We start from the raw sequence: 19,860 nt of genomic DNA on the forward strand, positions 1-19,860 counted from the left end.
ATAAACATAAAAGCACTAACGGACACATCAAAACCACACTAGGCTGAGTTAATCCTGGAGTACTGGTTGGAATGGCCTCAAGGGAAGCACTGGTAACTGTGAATCTCCTCTTGTTTATATGTAGGATTGAGACTCTTCTTTCTTCACATGGCTTTTCCCTACATTACAGGCTTTTGCTAAAGAGGCATTCAGGCTTCAGATTAAAACAATCAACCTTTAGTGAAAATGCTGAGAAATGCCTCTTTTGAATTTCTGATCCTGGAAACAGCTTGCAGGTCCATAAGGCAAAGGCCAGGAGTCAAAGAAATTGTAGAACAGTCTCAGAATGTAAACAATAAAATCCTTGACCAAAGAGTTACATCCCTGGATAAAAACTCTTTTCCAGAAGACCTATCTGGATAATGCAAGCTTCTTGGCTGTTGAAGTCAATATGAATTTTATATCCTAGAAGCACTGTACATTTTTTTTTCCTTTGCAGAGACTTCTGGATTGGATAAAAGTTCACAATGTTGCTAAAAAAAAAAAAAAAGAACTATATAACATACAGAAGCAACTAAAATACCAAGCAGTTCCGAGGTTTGTTTTTGTTTGTTTGACTTTCACATTTTACTTTTGTGGTTGGCATATGGAAAACCAAACTGAGAAATCATAATGTTGGAGTATTTTAAGGGCATGCTATCATAGATCTTAACAAGCTTATTTATGCAGTAAGACCTCTGCAGAAAGTGCTCAGCTCGATGCCACATTCCAGAATAGCCAGCATTTGTTTCTTTTTCTAAACTGCCCATGTTTACAGGTTTCACAAATATCCCTGAAGGCTTCCCAGTGTGCTTGGAGATGATAAAATTCATGGTGATATCATCACAGTTTTGAGTTTCATCTATCAAAGCATGGACAGCTGCAGGTTGCTTCTGAAAGAGTTCAAGATATTTGCTACTGAAGAATGAAGCTCCAATCAGTACCATAGAGTACTGGTCACCATTTCCAAACCCTGGTGTTTGCAGTTCAAAACCTCCGTAACTGTAGATACCCGATGAAGTAGAGACGTGCTTTCTAGGAACAAATCCTACAATCTGATCAGGAAATTGCTGAAAAGAGGGAGAAACAACAATTAAGTGTGGCATTCCTTGAGGGCAGACGTGATGAAGAAGGCAATAACTTATCACTAAGAGAATTAAACCGGTTTGTCAATTTTATTATATTCCTGGCTTCTACATCTCAATGTCATCTAACTCCAAGCAACTTCATAAATCTGTGACCTAATAAGATTACAGGTCAAATTCCCCCACAACCCAAATGTTCTAATCTCACAAATGTTCTCCTAATTCAAACATTATCTGGTATCAGCAAATTCCAGTCACCAAAGAGTTCAGATCTTCAAAGTTTGCTTCAGGAGAAGCTGACCGTATCAATGCTATTTATTGTAGGGGATAATAAGATTTAATGTGACTGCTTTGAAAAATTCTTTTAATCTCTGAGGAGCATATAAAATTATGATTTTATTGTCTTTCCATGTTGAGCAATGTTCTTAAAAGTTACTGTGGATTTTAAACAATAAATTTAAACAATACTTTATCCCTTTCCAATTTGGCTGTATTCTTCCTAAAAACAGAAGAAGTCTGTCAGAATAGTTGAAAAAAGAATGTATGGTAGTAAGACATTTAACATTACGGTGAGAATGACTAAAAATAAAACAAAAATCAGCAAACGAACAAAAAACAATGAAGCACGCGAACTCGAGTTTCATTCATTTGTTGAACAGACATTGAACAAGGGACGCAAAAACACTGGGCTGGGTTAAATTCCATTTCAAAGAACTCAGTCTAGAGAGAGATATAGCTATGTAAACAAGAAATTATAATACTGTAATAAAGTTGTAAATACAGTTGGGTAAAATCTGACAGGAACACTGAGAATAGAATGACAGCGGTGTTGCTGGCAGGCCAAGGGGAAGGTCACAGGATGGGGGATAAAGGCTGGGAGGCTTCACAGGGGATGTCCGATTTATGGGATCTAGGAAGATGAAGAGAATCTAGGTGGCTAGAGGAGGGAAGATGGTTAGGTGTTGCAAACAGTTAACCAAAAGGTTGGCAGTTTGAACCCACCCAGAGTCCTCTCAGAAGACAGGCCTGGTGATCTGCTTCCAAAAGGTCACAGTCTTGAAACCTCTATGGAGCAGTTCTACTCTGCACACGTGGGGTCGCTATGAGTCAGAATCAACTCCATGGCAACTAACAACAACATCAACAAAAGGAGGGAAGGAAGGAAAAGGGAAAGCACTACAAGTGAAGATAATGGGTTAAGTGTGAAAGCACAGACATTTGTGCAGTCTATTTTAATCTGGCCTGCCTATTCATACCAAATAATTATAATACATTGGGCATTGGGGAGCACTGACTGGACTGAATTTCAGGAGTCAGATAATACTTGGGCAATGCATTAAAATTGTTGATTTTTTGTGAATAAAACCTAAAATCATATTTAGTCACTTTTAATTATCGCCTACTTCGATTATTCTAATGAGCCACAGTCTTTGTATTTTTCTCCCTCTTACATTTTGGGTAAATTGAATTTTTACCTAAAATACAAATCTTTCAGCTAGAGTTGTTACTTTAGAACTTTTTGCCTAAGAAGCTTTTATTTTTAAGGCCTGAAAAACTGCTGATATGGAAGAAAATCAATTTGTTGATCAGGACACCAGGCACGAAGTTAACAACTAAAGTTTTTAAAGTGCTGATAACTGCAGAATACTGTGATCACTTACGAATAATATCTCACGTTGTTTTATCCCAAGTAGGTAATTAAGTAGAGTTAACCATAGCATAAATTAGACGGTTTATTTGGAAGCACAGTGTTTAATTATTTGAGAAGGCTCCAGGGTATTTGTATGCAGCTCTGGTTCCAGGTAATTGTACTGTAACTTGTAAAAGCCAGCAATTATGAACCCATATTTAATAGCAGAGAGTTGTTTTTATAGAAGAGCAAGCAAACTATGCCTGCATAGAATTTAGAAAATAAAAACCTGCCCCTACAATGGTACAGGAAGAATTTTCACTGCAGAATTTTTAAACAGTAATTGCAGAACCAGGATTAAATTTGGTGAATATAATAAATACTTTCTTTTAAAAAGTAATATGCAATATGAGTACAGAAATACATATCTCATTTGACACCCATGTTGGTGGCCTTGTGAAAAATATCTCTGTATTCTAGACTGTGTTACACAGATCATTTCTTCATCGTTCTCTGGAAGGTAGTTCTAGTCTTCTCTCTGATACACCAAAATATAAATCAAATATAGATAAAAGATGCCATAACAAGTTTGACTTTCAGCACAGCAAATCTTAATTACCCTGTAACAAATTCATCTATCTTTGAGATAGGTATCTTCTATGACATTTTAGTTAAACCCCACATTAAGCCACGTTGTCCTTTTTAAGCACTATATAAGACTTTATACAGATGGTTTTAGAAAGGATATAGCAATATTACCTGCCAAACAGAGAAAGCAAAAACAAGGTCCTGGGCACTAATGAGCATGTCATCGTCTACCATTAACACCGCTGAAATGAAAGGGAAAAATGTTAAATTGAAGTTTGGAAATGAAAACAAAATTAGTAGGATACAATGGTGTCATTATATAAATCATTCAAACGATGTATTTGCTGACCTAATTAGTAAATAAGAAATGTATTCTTGGAGAGATTTTTCTAGCAGAAAAGCGTTCACTTAAATTGTAATTGATTTTATAACTTCCTGAAGGGAAAATTATCATGTAGTTATCATCCATCACCCTAGAGACTAATGAAACTATAAATAAATAACACTGAGATTCTTTTAAGCAAATGACAACCTTATGAAACTGCTGTGAATGGGATGAAAAGGGTGGTGGCAGAAAATACATTAAGCATAAGCTAAATGGCATTTTCCTACCTTCTGCAATGCAGTAATATGTAATTACAGTGTATCTTTTTCTACAATATTAACCTTTGTCATTATTGCAAGATGTATGTGATTTCCTCCCCAGGAAACTGCTTCTTGACATCTTGGAAATCATCCTTAAGCACTTCAAACTGCTTTCTTATGACTAATTTCCCCTATTTTCTCCAGACAGTTAAGACAAGTAGAGGGCCAGAAACCAGCAATCTTACCCCCATCTCTGGTTATTTGCCACCCTTGCAGGCTGAGAACCCAGCTGCAACTCACCACTGGTTTCCAGTTCAGGGAAGACCTGGAGTCGATTTCTCATTCTGTTTGCTGTCTGTAGTTTGAAGATCACAGGGACAGGGTGAGGCCCTAGAGAATTCCATAACTCATCTGGTCCCTTCTCCCCAATGTTGTTCCATACAACAATCACTTTGTGCAGATGTGGTATTGCCTGATAGTGATTTAAAAGTCTCAACAAGAGATCTGTTCTGTTGTACGTCTGCATTATAAGAGTAAAGGAATCCATGGTGGACTTGCCCTGGGATTTTACCTCCCTACGTGACGTGAGCATCTTGTCTTCTTTGATATTAGGAAGTAAAGCAGTCAAAGCACCAGCTACCAGTAATAACACAAGGATAACCACCAAAGAGAAATGAAGCACTCGGATACCCATCACTCTCCCAGGAAGTTTGCAGACGTGGCAATACCTACAGTACAAAGGAAAATAAAACACCGAACGTTATCATTTTTACTAGTCATCATGTTTTTGGTTTTGTTTTTTTAGTGAGGAGAGAGATTAATCTTATTTTAACTGATTCAAATTCAGCTCTCCCTTCCTCTTTGATAGGTGACTTGGCCTAAAAGATACAAAGTACAGTCTAATATTCTTTCCCTTCTGGGCCTGCTTGTTTTGCAACTGCAGATAAAAGGTCTCATACACATCAAACTGAAGGAATTAAACAGTACATTTTAAAATATGGCCTCACTTTATTACTAAAAATTTGGAACTGAGATTATTTTTCCAAATGGGAACATATTTCCCTTAGTAGTAAACAAATTTTAAATCTACTTTTTTTCTAAAGGTAAAAGTTAGCAAACTCTTTTTCAAATGAAATCATAGGCTGAACTCTAATACGTGAAGCAGATGATAACAGTAACAGCAGCTGCAAACAATTATAATTGTTTTATTATTTATTAGGTGCTTCACATGCCATGTTGTTGTGTGCCATCAAGTTGATTCTGACTCATAGCAACCCTATATGACAGAGTAGAACCGCCCTATAGGGTTTCCTAGGCTATAATTTTTATGGGAGCAGATCATCAGATCTTTTCTCTCCTGGAGCCACTGTGGATTGGAACCATCAACCTTTTGGTTAGCAGCCAAGTGCTTAACCAATGCGTCACCAGGCTCCTTTCACTACCATAATCAAAAACCAAACCCGTTGCCATCGTGTTGATTCCGACTCATAGCGACCCTATAGGACAGAGGAGAACTGCTCCATAGGGTTTCCAAGAAGCGGCTGGTGGATTCGAACTGCCAACCTTTTGGTTAGCAGCCGAGTTCTTAACCAATGTATTTATTCACTCAACAAATTAGACAAACAGTTACTAAGCACTTACTTTGTGCCAGGCACTGTGGTAGTTTCTGTGAATACAGAAACCAATGAGAGAGACAAGGTCTCTGCTGTAAGTAGCAGAGATACAGTAGAGAGAGTCAGATAACAAAGTAAATAAATTCAAAAGGGAATTTGGGATATGGTAAGTGCTTATGAAGAGAATAAATCAAAGTGACAGGATAAGCAAGGGCCCGATTATTTGGGGCATTGTTAGGAGTATGGATTTTATTCTATGTTAGGTGGGGAGATGCCACTGGAGGTTTTGCTTAGGATAGTGACATGATCTAATTTATCTCTTACTATTATTATTCTCATTTAAGAGTTCAGATGCTCATAAAGGTTAAATAACTTTCCCAAGATTACAAAACAACTTAAGTTAATCGAGCTAAGATTTACATCCAGGAACATCTGTCCCCAGACTCTAGGCTGTTCAGCATGATAGGTTCTGGGCGTGCACTGCCTGAATAGAAATCCAGGTTGAGCTGAACCCTTTTCACTGTGCAGAACACAAAGCACTGTGATCAGCTATTCACTGTCCTGTCTTCCTCACTATACCTAAACAATCTCCTTTATATCTCCAGAGTTGGCCACAGAATAGTAGGTAAACAAATAACTGATGGGTGTGGCCTGGATATTCACTGGTCAAAAAGTTATGTCTGATCAAAACTCTCAAATTATGCATGTGAGGAAAGGCTAAATCTCGACAGTTTCATGGGGACCTAGGCTCATCTCCACTTTTGCTGCCTCCTTCTGTAGCTCTGTTGGCTTTCGGTTGTTTGCTGTTTATTCTTCTGCTATTTCTGAGTCCGGATTTTACTTACGCTTCCACAAATCTCCATAAGCCTTTTAGGTATGTCTCTATTTTGTGTTTTGGGCAATTGAGCCTTCATGTCAATTTTTGCGTATCCTGGATCTATTCTACTACTCTACTGAAATACAAAAGCCAGAAATGAGGAAAAAGAATTGTTCAAAGAAATTTACTTATGAAAAGACGAGAAATAAAAAAAAAATCGACCAAGAATTTCTAAACAACAGTTTAAAAATACCCTAAAGAAAAAAGACCTCTTAGAATCAAAAACAATGAGATATTATTCATGATGACTTTAATTGTTCTATAGTCTATCCCTCTTACTAGTTTTGATAAAACCTTCTTCTTAGGTTGTATGAACAACAGATACGTTCACTTATTGTTTAATACAGACAAATGTGATAAAGCTGGAAAAGACTTCTTCTCACTGCTAACCCACATAGGTAGGACATATATTTAAGGTGTTTTTCCACGAAAGGGGCTGGAGATCATTCACCATCCATGCTCTCTCACCTGGGTTTTCTTGTGTCCAAGGGCAGGCATTTGTGAGGTAGCTCACCAGGGATATGCAGCACCAAGACGAAATGACTGGCTGATACCTAACGCTGGGCCTTCTTATCTCAGGTTTATAATGGATAGACCAACCAGTTATACTTGCAGATTTCTCCAACCCAGACAAACTCATTTCCCTCTTTCACTGACATCACTTCTTTGTGCCCTGGCTGCAGGACTCTCACTTGTTTTCAGATAGCTGTCATTATTACTGCTGTTCTTTAAACAGAATATGCAAATTTTTCGAATACAATGACGTGCATATATGTGCGCGCGCACGCGTGCGCTCACGCATGCTTGAAAACCATTTATTGAGTGCCTAACCTGTGCCCTCTCATGAACTGTGCTAGGTCTTTAACATACATATCACAGTAACAATGATGATGTTAATCTTTAAAGATCATGAGAGGGAGGCTCAAAGGTTAAGTAACTTGTCTAAGAGATCATGACTAGCTATTAGTTGAATTATAATTCAAACATGAGTTTTTTTTCTACCTACGAGGCTGCCTCCAGAGCCCTGGTGGCGCAGTGGTTAACAGCTTGGCTGCTAACCAAAAGTTTGGCAGTCTGAATCCACCAGCTGCTCCTTGGAAACCCTATGGGGCAGTTCTACTCTGTCCTATACGGTCCCCATGAGTCAGAACAACTCAACAACGGCACCTAATAACAACAGAAGGCAACCTCTAGCAGACGGAAGGGTTATTTAACAGACATAATGTATTAAGTACGTCAGTTACCAAACTACGTAACAGAAAACAGCATATTGTGAACGCCTTGAGGGCAAGAACAATATTTTAATCATCCTGATATTCCTCACAGCCAAGTGCTTAAAAATATATGTAGAGTTCACCTGAAAATATTCAAGAAATGCTTTCTCTACAGCTACTGTGTTTAGGTTGCCGTTCAGCACAACTGCCCAGAGTTAAATGTTTTTCTATTTACTTCTCTACTGCTATCTCAGGCCCCTGTGAAAACTGCATTATTGTGACTCTCATTCCCTTGGTTTAGACAAGTACAGTTGTGGTGTGCTAACTGTACTGAGCCACCGTCACTGTTCTTCGTACAACACTGCCTCTGTACATCTTACGTTCGGTTCTCCATCTTCTGCGGATAGTACACCTTTTGTATCCATACACAGAGATATATAAGATCTTGATTCACACTATGTGGTTGAAGTTCAGTATTTGCAGCTAGGCCACCATTCCATAGGCAATCCTAATACTGTAGCCTAAATCTTTCTGCCTAATTGAATACTCGGTTCCAAACTAAATCTCCTTTACTTTCAAAATCATGTCCAATCGACTTCCTATTTTTCACTGAGAAGACTTGGAAGTGGCTGGGTTAAAGTTATAATCACGTTTCCATGACCTTATTTTATGTTTTGAGGTGTGTTTTGTTATTGCCAAAACAATTTTCTCTCTGTACAGTTCAGCAAAGACAGAGAGAGTCCATACAGGATACGCCTTTAACAGTATCCTCTGACGTTTACAAGAATGGAGAATGAAGCTTGTGAGGGAGGCAGAGGCAAACAACACTGACTCGATGATGAGGTAGTGCGCTAAGGTATGCACAAAGAACTTACTCAACAAGGATGAGGACACAGGGTCATTGTCATTCAGCTCTCACTTTTTAACAGCCCAGATCTGAAAGTAATGCAATCTTTGCAGTAACCTTTTCAGAGAGCTTTCCCTGAAAGGAAATTCTCTCCTGGACTTTCTCTGCAGCCTGTTCTGTTAAGAAAAGCAATTTTGTGTTTCCCCTTTCCTCATGGTCTCACTCTGTGATAGGAACAAAATGAATTACTTTTGAACTAATCTCAGCTTTACCATGATTATTTTTCAAGGACAGTAATTTAAGGCTCTAGAGTACAGTGTTTTCATTTTATGTACCCTCTTACTAAAACAACACAGACTGTTAATATTTATTGTCAACCAAGGACAAACCATTCTGAATTAATACTTTTGGTTCAAAGGCACTGAAAATCCTTTTAATACTGAATTAAAAGTAGGTCCCATAAAATGTATTTTTAGTTCTGCATGAAAATCACCAGTTATAAGCTCTCAGAGTAAAGAATCATTTTGACAACTGCATTAAAGTATACCCTGATTAAGATCTTTATGTTCATTGTCAGCAGCTGAGTAGGAAGAGCATACTGAAAAACTTATATAGAAGTGTTTCTCATCTCTAAAGCCGAAACTGTTAACTTGCTATCTGGCAGCTTCAGTCTAGAAAAAGTAATGAAGATTAATTATTACAGCCTACTATATAAATATATACTATCAAAGACACTCATGAGTGACTGTACACACATTTATCTACGCTTTCAAGTAGGGGTTATCCCCTCTACCCATCATAGAAATTTCCTCTTTTGGATTGCTTCTAACCTCCTATTATACCTGTATCAAAAAGGTTTCAGGAAATATGAATAATTTATATCATTAGAAACACAGTGTAAATATTTCATGGGTATTTATTAAATAATACAGCCCAGTAAAATTGTGTAAATTTTTTAGTCTGTATGGAAATGCAAGGAGAGCAAGGACTTTATAGGCTGCAGTGCAAGTGGCACATCTGGGCTTGGAGAAGAGCTGAAGCCTGGAACTCTAGTGTAGACCCATTAGAAACAGCTTCAGCTCAGCTTGCAAAGTAAATCAGCGACTGCAATGATGACTTCATGGCTATTTGGATTTCAGTTTATAGCTGCCTTCTGTTCTTTTTCTAGAGAAAGATTCTATCACAAAATTCATGGCTTTGAGCTTTAAGCTGGAGATATCAAAAAGACATCTGGATAAACTCTTACTTGGAAAGAACCAAGAAGTAAATATAGGACTCACTAGGCACCTGTCAGCTCCCTTGCCCTCAATTCCTAAACCTTCCTCTTGGGTTTTTTGTTTTCTTTTTTTAAATTATGCCCGTATATATACTGACATCCTACCTCGTTCCAGACAGGGTCTGACAGTTTTTAATCTATTCCATTCCCTGCCCTTCTCCCATCACCATGACTACAGCAGATTAAATATAACTTTGATAAACACAGTAAATGTTAGCAAAACAAAACTCTTCTATTTGAAAAATCAAACATTCTGGTTTTTTTTTTTTTTTTCCATCTATGTTAACTTGTTAGCACTTTACAGTTTCAGAACAATCATTTTACTTATTCTGACAGTGTTATTCTGGCATCCTCTACACCAGGGGTTTTCAAATGCGGGTGATTCTGCTCTCTGGAGGACATATGGCAAGGTCTGGAGATATTTTTGATTGTCATGACTTGGGGGTGGGAGGTGGGGAAGCTATTGCTATCTAGTGGGTAGATGTCAGGGATGCTGCTAAACATCCTAAATGCACAGCAGAGGCCCTCACAGCAAAGAATTGTCTGGCCTAAAATGTCAATAGTGTGGAGGCCGAGAAATCCTGCACTATACATGCTGTGTGCCGCTGAGTCAACTCCCACTCAGAGGACAGGAGAATTGCCCCATAGGGTTTCCTAGGCTGTAATCTTTACGGAAGCAGTTTGCCAGGTTTTTTTTCCCGCGGGCCCACTGGTGAGTTCGAACTGTCAGCTTTTCAGTTAGAAGCTGAGCGCTCAACCATCGCACCACCAAGGCTCCTTGCTCTACATATAAGTTGCTTAATAAGCCACACTTGAACATGGTGGGGAGGACTTGTAGCCAGGTAGCCTCTGAAAACCCCACTGCTATTTGTTACATGCAAACAATGAGGAACACAGACATTTCTCTAAAAATGCCCTAATACGGATATGCCTCATTACAAACACATAAACTACGAGGGCTAAAAGGGAACTCAGAGCTCTTCTAAGCCAACCTTCTCCTCATTTCATAAAGAACTCAAAGTCCAGGGATGAAGGACTTGCCAAAAGTGATGCAGCTGCATACAGTTAACCAGCAGGGCAAGATCCGGGGCAAGGATTTAGATCTTCTTACTGGCACTGTCCATGACTCTTACCATTACATTACGGTAAATTCTGCAAGAATGTGTCAAGAAATTGGTAGACCAGATTGCTACTAAAGTACCTGTAAGATAACATAAACATTCACAGCTGGTATGGCAAGGATTTTTTTTTTTTACAGCTTTATTGAGATGTATTTCACACACCATGTAATCCATCAGTTCAGTGACTGTTACCATATTCAGAGAGTTGTGCAACCATCACAATCTAATTTTAGAACATTTTAAACACTTCAAAAAGAAGCCCTGTACTCTCAGCAGTCACTACCCATTCCCACTTCCCCCAAGCCACAGGTCCCACCTAAGCCCCAGGGAACCACTAATCTACTTCCTGTCTCTACGCATTTGCCTATTTTTGACATTTCAGTATGTGTCTTTTGTGAATATCTTCATTTACTTAGCATAATGTTTTCAAGGTTCACCCACAGAGTAATACGTATCAATATTTCATTCTTTTTATTGCTGAGTAACAATCCATTGTATGGGTATACCACTTTTGTTTATTCACACATCAGTTGCTGGACATTTGGGCTGTTTCCGTATTTTGGCTATTACAAATAACGTTCTATGAACATTTCTGTGTATAAGTTTTTAGATGAACATACGTTTTCACTTTTCTTGGGTATATGCTTAAGAGTAGAACTGCTGGGTCATTATGTCAAGGATCTTTAAACATCTGAGAAGTGAAGTAGCTTTTGGAAGAGCATTATTTGAAATTTCAAGAAATTTTCTTAAATGTGGAGATAAGATAGAGAGAGAGTAAATAATACATACTCTTTAAAGCAACAGTTGCAAATTCTCTCATGCATGTCTTTAAGTGAATTAGACAATTTGAATTGTCAAAGACCTGCTGTTCCGTTACTCACTACATCATCTACCAAAGCTCCCTAGTGAATACAGAATTCTTTCCTCAGGCCTAGTTCCTTCATATGGAAGAAGCAATAATTACCCAGAGAGAAGTTGAAAACGAATATGCCACAGCACAGCATGAACAAAGATTAGTTGTATCCTGTGACTCATAAGGTAGAAAAGCAATGAACAGCTTGATTGTTGTACAAAAAGAAGCTGTCATTCTCATCTTCCACAGATGGTGGAAGAACGGTAACTATTCTGCCATTGCCCTATGAGATTTGCCTTATACTGTGCAGACTGGATCATCCTCCAAAATATGTACTTGCCTAAAAACTGATGATTGTAGAACACAGATGCTCAGATAAGGGGCCTCGGTTGTCAAGAGCTAAAATCATTCCCAGGTGCAATGCAGAGGCTGATCCAGAATCTGGGCTTTCCTTATATGAACATGCAAGAAGACAGCTGGAAGAGACAGCTACATGGAAGAGCAGTTTCTGGCTGGCTTTATGGCACACCGATGACAGAAATCATTCAAACTGAGGCAAAGGGGCTTGTGGTGTCAAATTCCAAAAGGACTGTCTTACAAACGGTACCTACTACATACAGCATGCTGATCCGTGACTCCTTGAGCTGGTACATACCATTAACTCTGTCTAAAAAGCCCTTCCCTCTCTCTACCTACAAACTCCTCCTTGCCTCCCACCCAAGTCTCTTTCAAACACCATGTCCCTTCTGAATGTTTCTCTCACCACTGCACCCTCAGTGCCCCTGTGAGCTCTGAATGCAGTGCTACCAGACCTCCTTTCTAGGTACTACAACTATTGACTGTGCCTCTATCTCCTTTTTTCAGTCTTAATGTATCTTGGGGGCAGTTTCTGTCAGCCTTTGTAATCCAAACAGTGACTGGCCCATTTTCTGAGTGTGTGCTCACAACACTTTATAATGAATGGAGTGAAGGAATCTATGTTTAAATTATCTCAAACTTCACAGTAGATAGGAAATGCCTGAAACTTTAAAAGAATAAATGTAAATTCAGGGCAAATGAAGGCCCAGTTAAGACTAGACAATACCCAAGAAACCTCTCCTTACAGAGGACCTGGGTCATCATCCATCTGGTGACCAGAACAGCAAGTCATGAAATGTAGCCTCAAGCAGAGACCTCGCAGGTCACACCTTTACTTTCAGTTCTGTGTTTGAGCCACTTGATAAAACAGAAGGTCGTCCAGAACTCTGATGTTTTCACATCTTTTCAAGGATATTCTGCATTACAATGCTTTGGCACATCCCTAGTTCTATGGGTGCTCCTGGAGAATGAGCTGGTTTGGCTTCAGGGAGGATAATTTTTTTAAGATAACATCATCCTTGTGAATTTCCTTAAACTTTTAGGAGGTGCCATAACCAGAAGCTGTATTACTTAATCCTGCAGGCAGTATACATGATTAAAACAGGCAGACAAAAAAGTCTTACCTACTTGAGAAATAAAATTTACTTTGGCTTCAGAAAGTGAAAAAAACAAACTATGGTTCTCAGGATAATCAGCAGAAAAAGAAAACTAAGTCAAAACGCTGCCCGAGTCAGTTCATTACTGCCCATAGTAAGCTTTTTCTCATTAAACAGCTATACAGGATAAACTAGAATTTACTTCATTGCAAAATACAGAATGCCAGAAATAGTACATGAAAGGTTACTTTTCTTCACAAGTCTTTTTAGGTGCTACATAGTACTCTGGGGAGAGTTTGCCTTTAGGATTTTACCCATAGTCAGGAAATTTGTTCTTTTCACTGGTATTTTAAAGTGCCATACAGCTCTTCTTACCTTCTACCACTTCTATCCTCTCCTTCCTAAATGGTATCTCCTCACTTTTCCTCCTAAGGAATCCATCTACTCTTACAAGCATATTCTTAACTCCCATTACTCTTTTCATAAATCTTTTCGTGTTAATGTAGTAGGAAAGGCAGGAAACAAGCAGGGAAAAGAATACACATAATAAAGAGTTCACGTGGTATCACAGATTCATCTTGTGATCTTGCAGTGTTTATGACCAATTGTACAGTGATATGTGTTGATCATTTAGAGGACTGCAATCTACATCAACTGTGTTATGGACAGATTATTATAGTTAAAGTAATCCACCTTTTCTATTGACAGTATAACTGGCTATGTATATATGATCTTTGATAGCCAGTTTAAATTCTGTCATTTAGAAGGCCTAGTCTTCCATTTGGAAACTACGGTTCTAGAAAAGAATTGCTAACAGGTACTGAGAAGTATTTACATTTATGACAATATCACATTTAAATAGGTAGATGGTGCTGTACCAGGTCACTTCTATTAACTGTGAAGAAAGAATTTCTGTTCTAGTTACATTAAAGATCAGGTCCTTCTGTTGACAGCCCAGTTAAGAGCAAGCCATTTCTTTATAGGCAAATCAGGTTAGAAAGACCAACACGAGCACCATTTAAAAGAGGGGTATGTGACACTAGGTACCTGTGTCTCTACTTCTCTTCCCAATCACACCTCTTCATCCACAGCAAATGCTGCTCATCAGTCCTGGCATTTTTTTCCTTGCTAAGCCTGTACAAGGAGTCCCTGGGTACTGCAAATGGTTAAGCGCTCAGCTACCAATTGAAAGGTTGGCAGTTTAAATCCACTCAGAGGTGCCTTGGAAGAAAGGCTTGGCAATCTACTTCCTAAAGAACACAGCCCTTGAAAACTCTATGGAGCCCAGTTCTACTCTGAAACACAAGAGTCAGAATCTATGGCAACTGGCTTGGTTTTTTTAAGCCTATGCAAAGCATCTGATTCTTTTTCAATACGGCTTCCGGTAGCTACTATCAATTAAGTAGAGTTTGTTTTATTACCCTTGATTAAAAGAGAAATAACATATGTAGATACTACGTATAAAGTGTTTTTAAAGCACTGCTCGCCTCCTTCAATCCACCCATTTGTTACTGAGGCAGACAATGAGGCCCCTTCTACCTTCAAAGTCCACAGGTTTGAATTACACTAGGGAAATGTTATTTTTAACCTAGTACTTTTCTCCTGGAATCATCAATTAATTGTAGCTACTGTTGTGATGAAAATGATGATGATGATGATTAGAGATGGCCAATCTGATGGCCAATCCGATGTTTAGGGCTAGAGTAAGAACGGCCTTATTCGTAAGAGACACATCCATGCCTTGTAAAGATCCAAGAAGTCAATGCATCCTAAGAAGAAAGGCTAGAAATAGAAAAGTGTTTTTAGCTCAGTACAGTGCCAAGCAAAATTAGTTCCAGAAATGGGTCAAAAAGAAAGCAAGTAAAAAAATTGCAAATAGATTACTTTCTCTGTTCCAGGATCCTGGAGCTTTTCATTTCAACCTCTGTTTTAGTCACAGGAAAATGGAGAGGAGGCATGATGGTTAGGCAACAGATTCTTGGGATAGTCTATGGAACTCTGTTTTACCGAATTCTGGTTTTCAGCGATAAACTCACTTTATTCTAAAATCATTCCTCTAAGAGAATGGATTTCATACAGATGAATTATGACACAAATATCTTTAGATAACAAACCTAAGATAGATGCATACTAAAAACTTCAAACTGGTAAAAATCCCACTTCATATGAGCTCTCTAACTTTATCAGGGGAAGGTCAAAATATCCATGGTGATTATCAGTCAAGAAATATTTACAGGTGCTCACCACATGCCTGGCACTGACAGGTGCCAGAGAGAATGATGATCAGGCAGGCCCAGTTCCTGCCCTCAAGAGCTCAGATTCCTCAGCAATGAAAGTTGTCAGAGGTTTTCCCCTTTATGTTACACAACAGCTCAAACTGGCAATGTGTTGTATCTTTAGAAATAAGGTAATTAATATACACCTACTTCATTTTATAGGAACTTTGGTGGTGTAACAGTTAAGCACTTGATTGCTAACCAAAAGGTGGGCAGTTTGAACCTACCAGAAGCTCCATTAGAGAAAAGACCTGGCAATCTGCTCCTGTACAGATTACAGCCTGGGAAACCCTATAGGGCAGTTCCACTGTCCTATAGGGTCACTATGAGTCAGAATCGACTCCATGGCACACAATAACAACAACCCCATTTTATAGATGGGACAGCTGAGATTGAGAATATTAAATGACTTTTCCTGAGCACAGAAACAGTGGAGGCTCAGAACCAAACTCCTGACTGTCATATGTGAGACACCTTGTATTCTGAATGTCTGCTGCATTGTCTCTACTCTTTTCAGTTTTTTTGAGTCTATGACAATACTTCACCTTTATAGGTATTGGCTTCATTCTATACCCTGTACTATTATTTCAACAGATCATACCTAAAAGAGGCCTTACAGTATTTTCTAACAGATCCTGGCTGAAGTAAGAACTTTTATTTCAAAGGAAACAAAAACACCTCTGAAAAAAATTTTTTTTCTCAGATGAAAATACTGGTACTTACCTCATTGTGATAAAGTCTAACTTTAAAAAAAATTTCCTTATGCCTTCAGTGATTGATAGGAACAGGCTCTCTCGACCCTATTAAGGGAAATCAAAGAATTTTCTGTGATGTTTTTGTCAATAAGCAGAAAAAAGAAAACAACGTTTTTTACGCCATTATCCATAGGCTTAGAATTATTTTTAGAACTTAAACTTTGCTATTCTGTGTTCTAAGAATTAAATTTAGGCACTGAGGTAAATAATGTCTTCCTGTGAAGTTGCTGCTAACACTGCTATATTTTTAACTTTCTCTTGAGGATCCAGAAGCAGAATAAACTCACATCATCCCAACTATCTGATATGTTTACATCATTTGAAACCTGAGCATATAGTTCATAGAGAAAAACCTCTGACCGTGTTAGCAATTTGGACTTGCATTCAATTTCCAGATTTATATGTATCAGTAGTTTTAACTACCATTATCATACCTGTTGCCATTAAGTCAATTCTGACTCATAGCGATCCTATAGGACAGAGGAAAACTGCCCCACAGCTGTTTCCAAGGCTGTAAATCTTTACGGATGCAGACTGCCACATCTTTCTCCCGCAAAATGGCTGGTGAGTTCGAACCACCAACCTTTTGGTTAGCAGCCAAGAGCTTTAACTGCTGTGCCACCAGGGCTTCGCGGGAACCTTTAATAAAAAAAGGAAGTATAATAGTAGATAAAGGAGCACTGGTGGGTGGTTAAAGCATTTGGCTGCTAACCGAAAGCTCAGTAGTTCGAACCCACCAGCCACTCTGTAGGAGAAAGACGTGGCAGTTGGCTTCCCTAAAGATTTACAGCCTTGGAAATAGGGCATTCAATTTAAAACATCTAAAACACACAGGGTCTGAAATAGGATTTCAGATAAATGCCAGGACCAATTACTGGAAATGACAGATGGCATCCTTCCTATTCCTTGCTGTTGCCCAGGAGGAGCTGAACTATGGCTGGAGATGAGCTTCTGCCCCTTACTCTTCTCTGCTTTCATTCCTCACAGTCCTGAACCACATCTCTGAGCAGCTGGTTGGTTGGTTGGTTTTTTTCCCTCACATAGTGTACACACTAGCCTAATTACAAGCAAATATCGGAAAGTTCAGTGTAGAAATCCATTTATTAGTTTAACATTTTTCAGTACTATATCTATTTCATAATATTAAACCTATTTACTCTTATATGAAGGAATTCAGAATTCTGATTGGAGACTTTCAAATACTGCGTCTGTAACGACCACCTAAATAGAGATGAAGAATCATTTTTGATTGTCCAAAATCATGTTCTTCCATGATACAAGCTATTGAAGGGGCGAAAGGAATAGCTTAGATTATATTATAAGGAGTCGCTGAGTAATAGATGGCCCTCCTCACTACTCCCAGGACATCCCTGTGTGCATTTTCAACATCACACAGTTCTAAAATCCTGGACTGATCTGCCTGTCACTACGTCCCTTTCCTCAAATCATCTTCTCTCTATAAAATTTCTCCAAGGAAAAACTTTGACTTATCTGGTTTTGTGCCTAGTCAGAGCCTGGCACATAGGAGACACTCATTAAATGACTGTTGACTGAATCAAAGAAACTAACTTTGATACGACAACATACATGGGATAACACACATGGGTTAAATATTATTTCAAGATGACAAAATAAATGAGGCACAGCCAAACATTTTCCACTTATTAAACTTTTTGATTCAAATAGTGTCCATCTTCACTTTATATTGCAAATAAAATGTCTTTAGTACTGAAGTCCGTCATCCAAAGGTGTGAAAGATGTAAAACAGCATTGCCACTTTTTGAAAGGAAAGGTCCTCACGGGAATATCTATTTTATATCTTTGGGGTGTAGGCGATTAACCTGGGAGTCCCAAGGAACCAATATAACAGAAATTAAACTTCAATTTCTCTAACATATTTCAAAACGATCTGTGAGAAGATTAATGCAGGTTTTGTTTCTCCATAAACCACCTGAACAATTTCTGATTCATACCTACACAGGATAAAATATACAGGCTCATATTGCAGCTGACCTTGATGAGTGAAGAGAATACTGGAAATCATTTGCTAAAATTTGATTATTTCTATATGTCCCCTCTTTCCCCATTAGTTACATCATAATGAAAAAAAGCAGTTTCAGAGAAAAACCCAATACCAGGAAAAGATTTATCTTAAACTACCTAGTTTGCAACCAATTGATGTTTCCCCAGCAGTGCAGCAGAGTAAAATTCAGTCTACTGACATTATAAAAGCTTCCTAAAAATATACGCGCTACTAATTGAAAATACTTCCATGTTCCTATTAAAATAAAGAAATATACGCCAAGAAAGGCAGAGACAAAATATTCTTTCTGAAACTTAATTTCTGGAACTTAGCTGTCTCTCCTCACAACAGTTTTAATTAACATGAATATTTAAAAACAAAAAAAATTAGAATAAGCACTTTATATTTTCAAAAGTAAAATCCTCGAATTACTAACATTCTCCCCTGTCCCTTCCCTCCGCCACACACACAAAGTTACAAGAGCAAAAGCAAAACATGAATATACCCTCCTTGCAAAAATTTTTTGTAACACGAGAGCATTTTGCCGTCTCCTTACCTCAAGTGCAGAAGAATGCAGTGGGGCTAGCCGATTTATTTGCTTGCAGCTTGGTTATCCTAAAACGGAAGGGGCGACTCACTTGCTCATTTCTGTTTTTTCTAAACCAAGCAGCGTGCATCTACCGTGTCTCATTCGCTGGATTGATAGCCTGGAAAAACCGCCGCACGCAAAGTGAGCGCCGGGAGCAGGGAGACAGTCCTCGAGTGGCCGCTCCTCCCTTTCGGTGACGCTCCACTTCCTGTTAGACTATAAGGCAGTTCCCGAGAAGCTCGGTTTTGTAGTTTCCAGCGCACCTTCTAAAGACAGTCAATCCTTCTTTTCTCTATTTCTTCCCCGAGGTAGCAACTTTTGATCATTCACGTGACGGAGCACATGACCTTACCCAAACAATTCCCCGGAAAGGCCCCCCGAAGGAATGTTTCCAACGCCCGTGGGTGCCCGGGAGAGGCCCGCCGGGCTCGCCTCCCTACAGTCTGTACGCCCCCGTGTCTTACCCACGAGTCAGCTTCTGCCTGCAATCGACAGTGAGGGTCTGACAAGCATTATAGCCGCCAACTGCTGCCCCGGGGATGACCTGGAAGCGAAAGGGATCTGTACGAATTCGAGAATTTCTGCGGATTGAGATTGTCAGAGAAGCAATGCATTAACCAAACCTCAATTCAACAAAGGTCTCGTAGAAGCTTTCTTTAACGGGCATCTTTTAAACACAATATTCTTTCTTTCAAAAGACATTTAGTGATGGCCTCCTGAGTGGCAGGCCAGGGTCAGGCGCTGTTTTCAGAGGTGGAGTGGAGTGATTAGGTTCTGGTGCCCAAAGCCATCACATGCACTTCCTGCAGACTGGTAAATCAAGAGAACAAGTCGCCTCCGGGATTCTTAAGCATTGCCACCTAATGCAACGGAATCCAATGCCAACTGGAGGGGCATGGCGAAAGGGGACGCGTCGGATGCTAGTGCATCTGAAAACACCGGTGGTAGACGGTCGGGGTGGGCGTGAGCGGGGTCTCAACCTCCCAGCCCGCCCAATCTACAGGTCCGCCACCTCAGATAGTCTTCAGGAGCCCAGGTGGCGGAAGTCCTACACAG

The 19,860-nt window shown here is 39.1% G+C and overlaps 1 protein-coding gene across 3 annotated transcripts; it reads right to left on the reverse strand.

Moving 5' to 3' along the window:
• Positions 1–494: 494 nt before the first annotated feature.
• Positions 495–19,321, reverse strand: EXTL2 (exostosin like glycosyltransferase 2). 3 transcript variants are annotated; one of them, XM_012558198.2, is made up of 5 exons: positions 18,772–19,320; positions 16,161–16,237; positions 4,207–4,634; positions 3,493–3,563; positions 495–1,088 (listed from the first exon to the last, which is right to left on the reverse strand). In XM_012558198.2, exons 2-5 carry the CDS (start codon positions 16,163–16,165, stop codon positions 600–602), a joined length of 993 nt encoding a protein of 330 aa, XP_012413652.1. In that variant the 5' UTR covers positions 16,166–16,237; positions 18,772–19,320; the 3' UTR covers positions 495–599. The 3 variants fall into 3 exon arrangements, with proteins under 3 accessions (XP_012413652.1, XP_023595763.1, XP_023595764.1); XM_023739996.1 differs by lacking the exon at positions 495–1,088 and adding an exon at positions 1,418–3,271 and having other exon boundaries at positions 18,772–19,321; XM_023739995.1 differs by lacking the exon at positions 18,772–19,320 and having other exon boundaries at positions 16,161–16,694.
• Between the last annotated feature and the right edge of the window lie 539 nt (positions 19,322–19,860).

The sequence above is a fragment of the Trichechus manatus genome, unplaced genomic scaffold (assembly GCF_000243295.1).
Source record: "Trichechus manatus latirostris isolate Lorelei unplaced genomic scaffold, TriManLat1.0 scaffold00144, whole genome shotgun sequence".
In the NCBI taxonomy this organism is placed as follows: domain Eukaryota; kingdom Metazoa; phylum Chordata; class Mammalia; order Sirenia; family Trichechidae; genus Trichechus; species Trichechus manatus.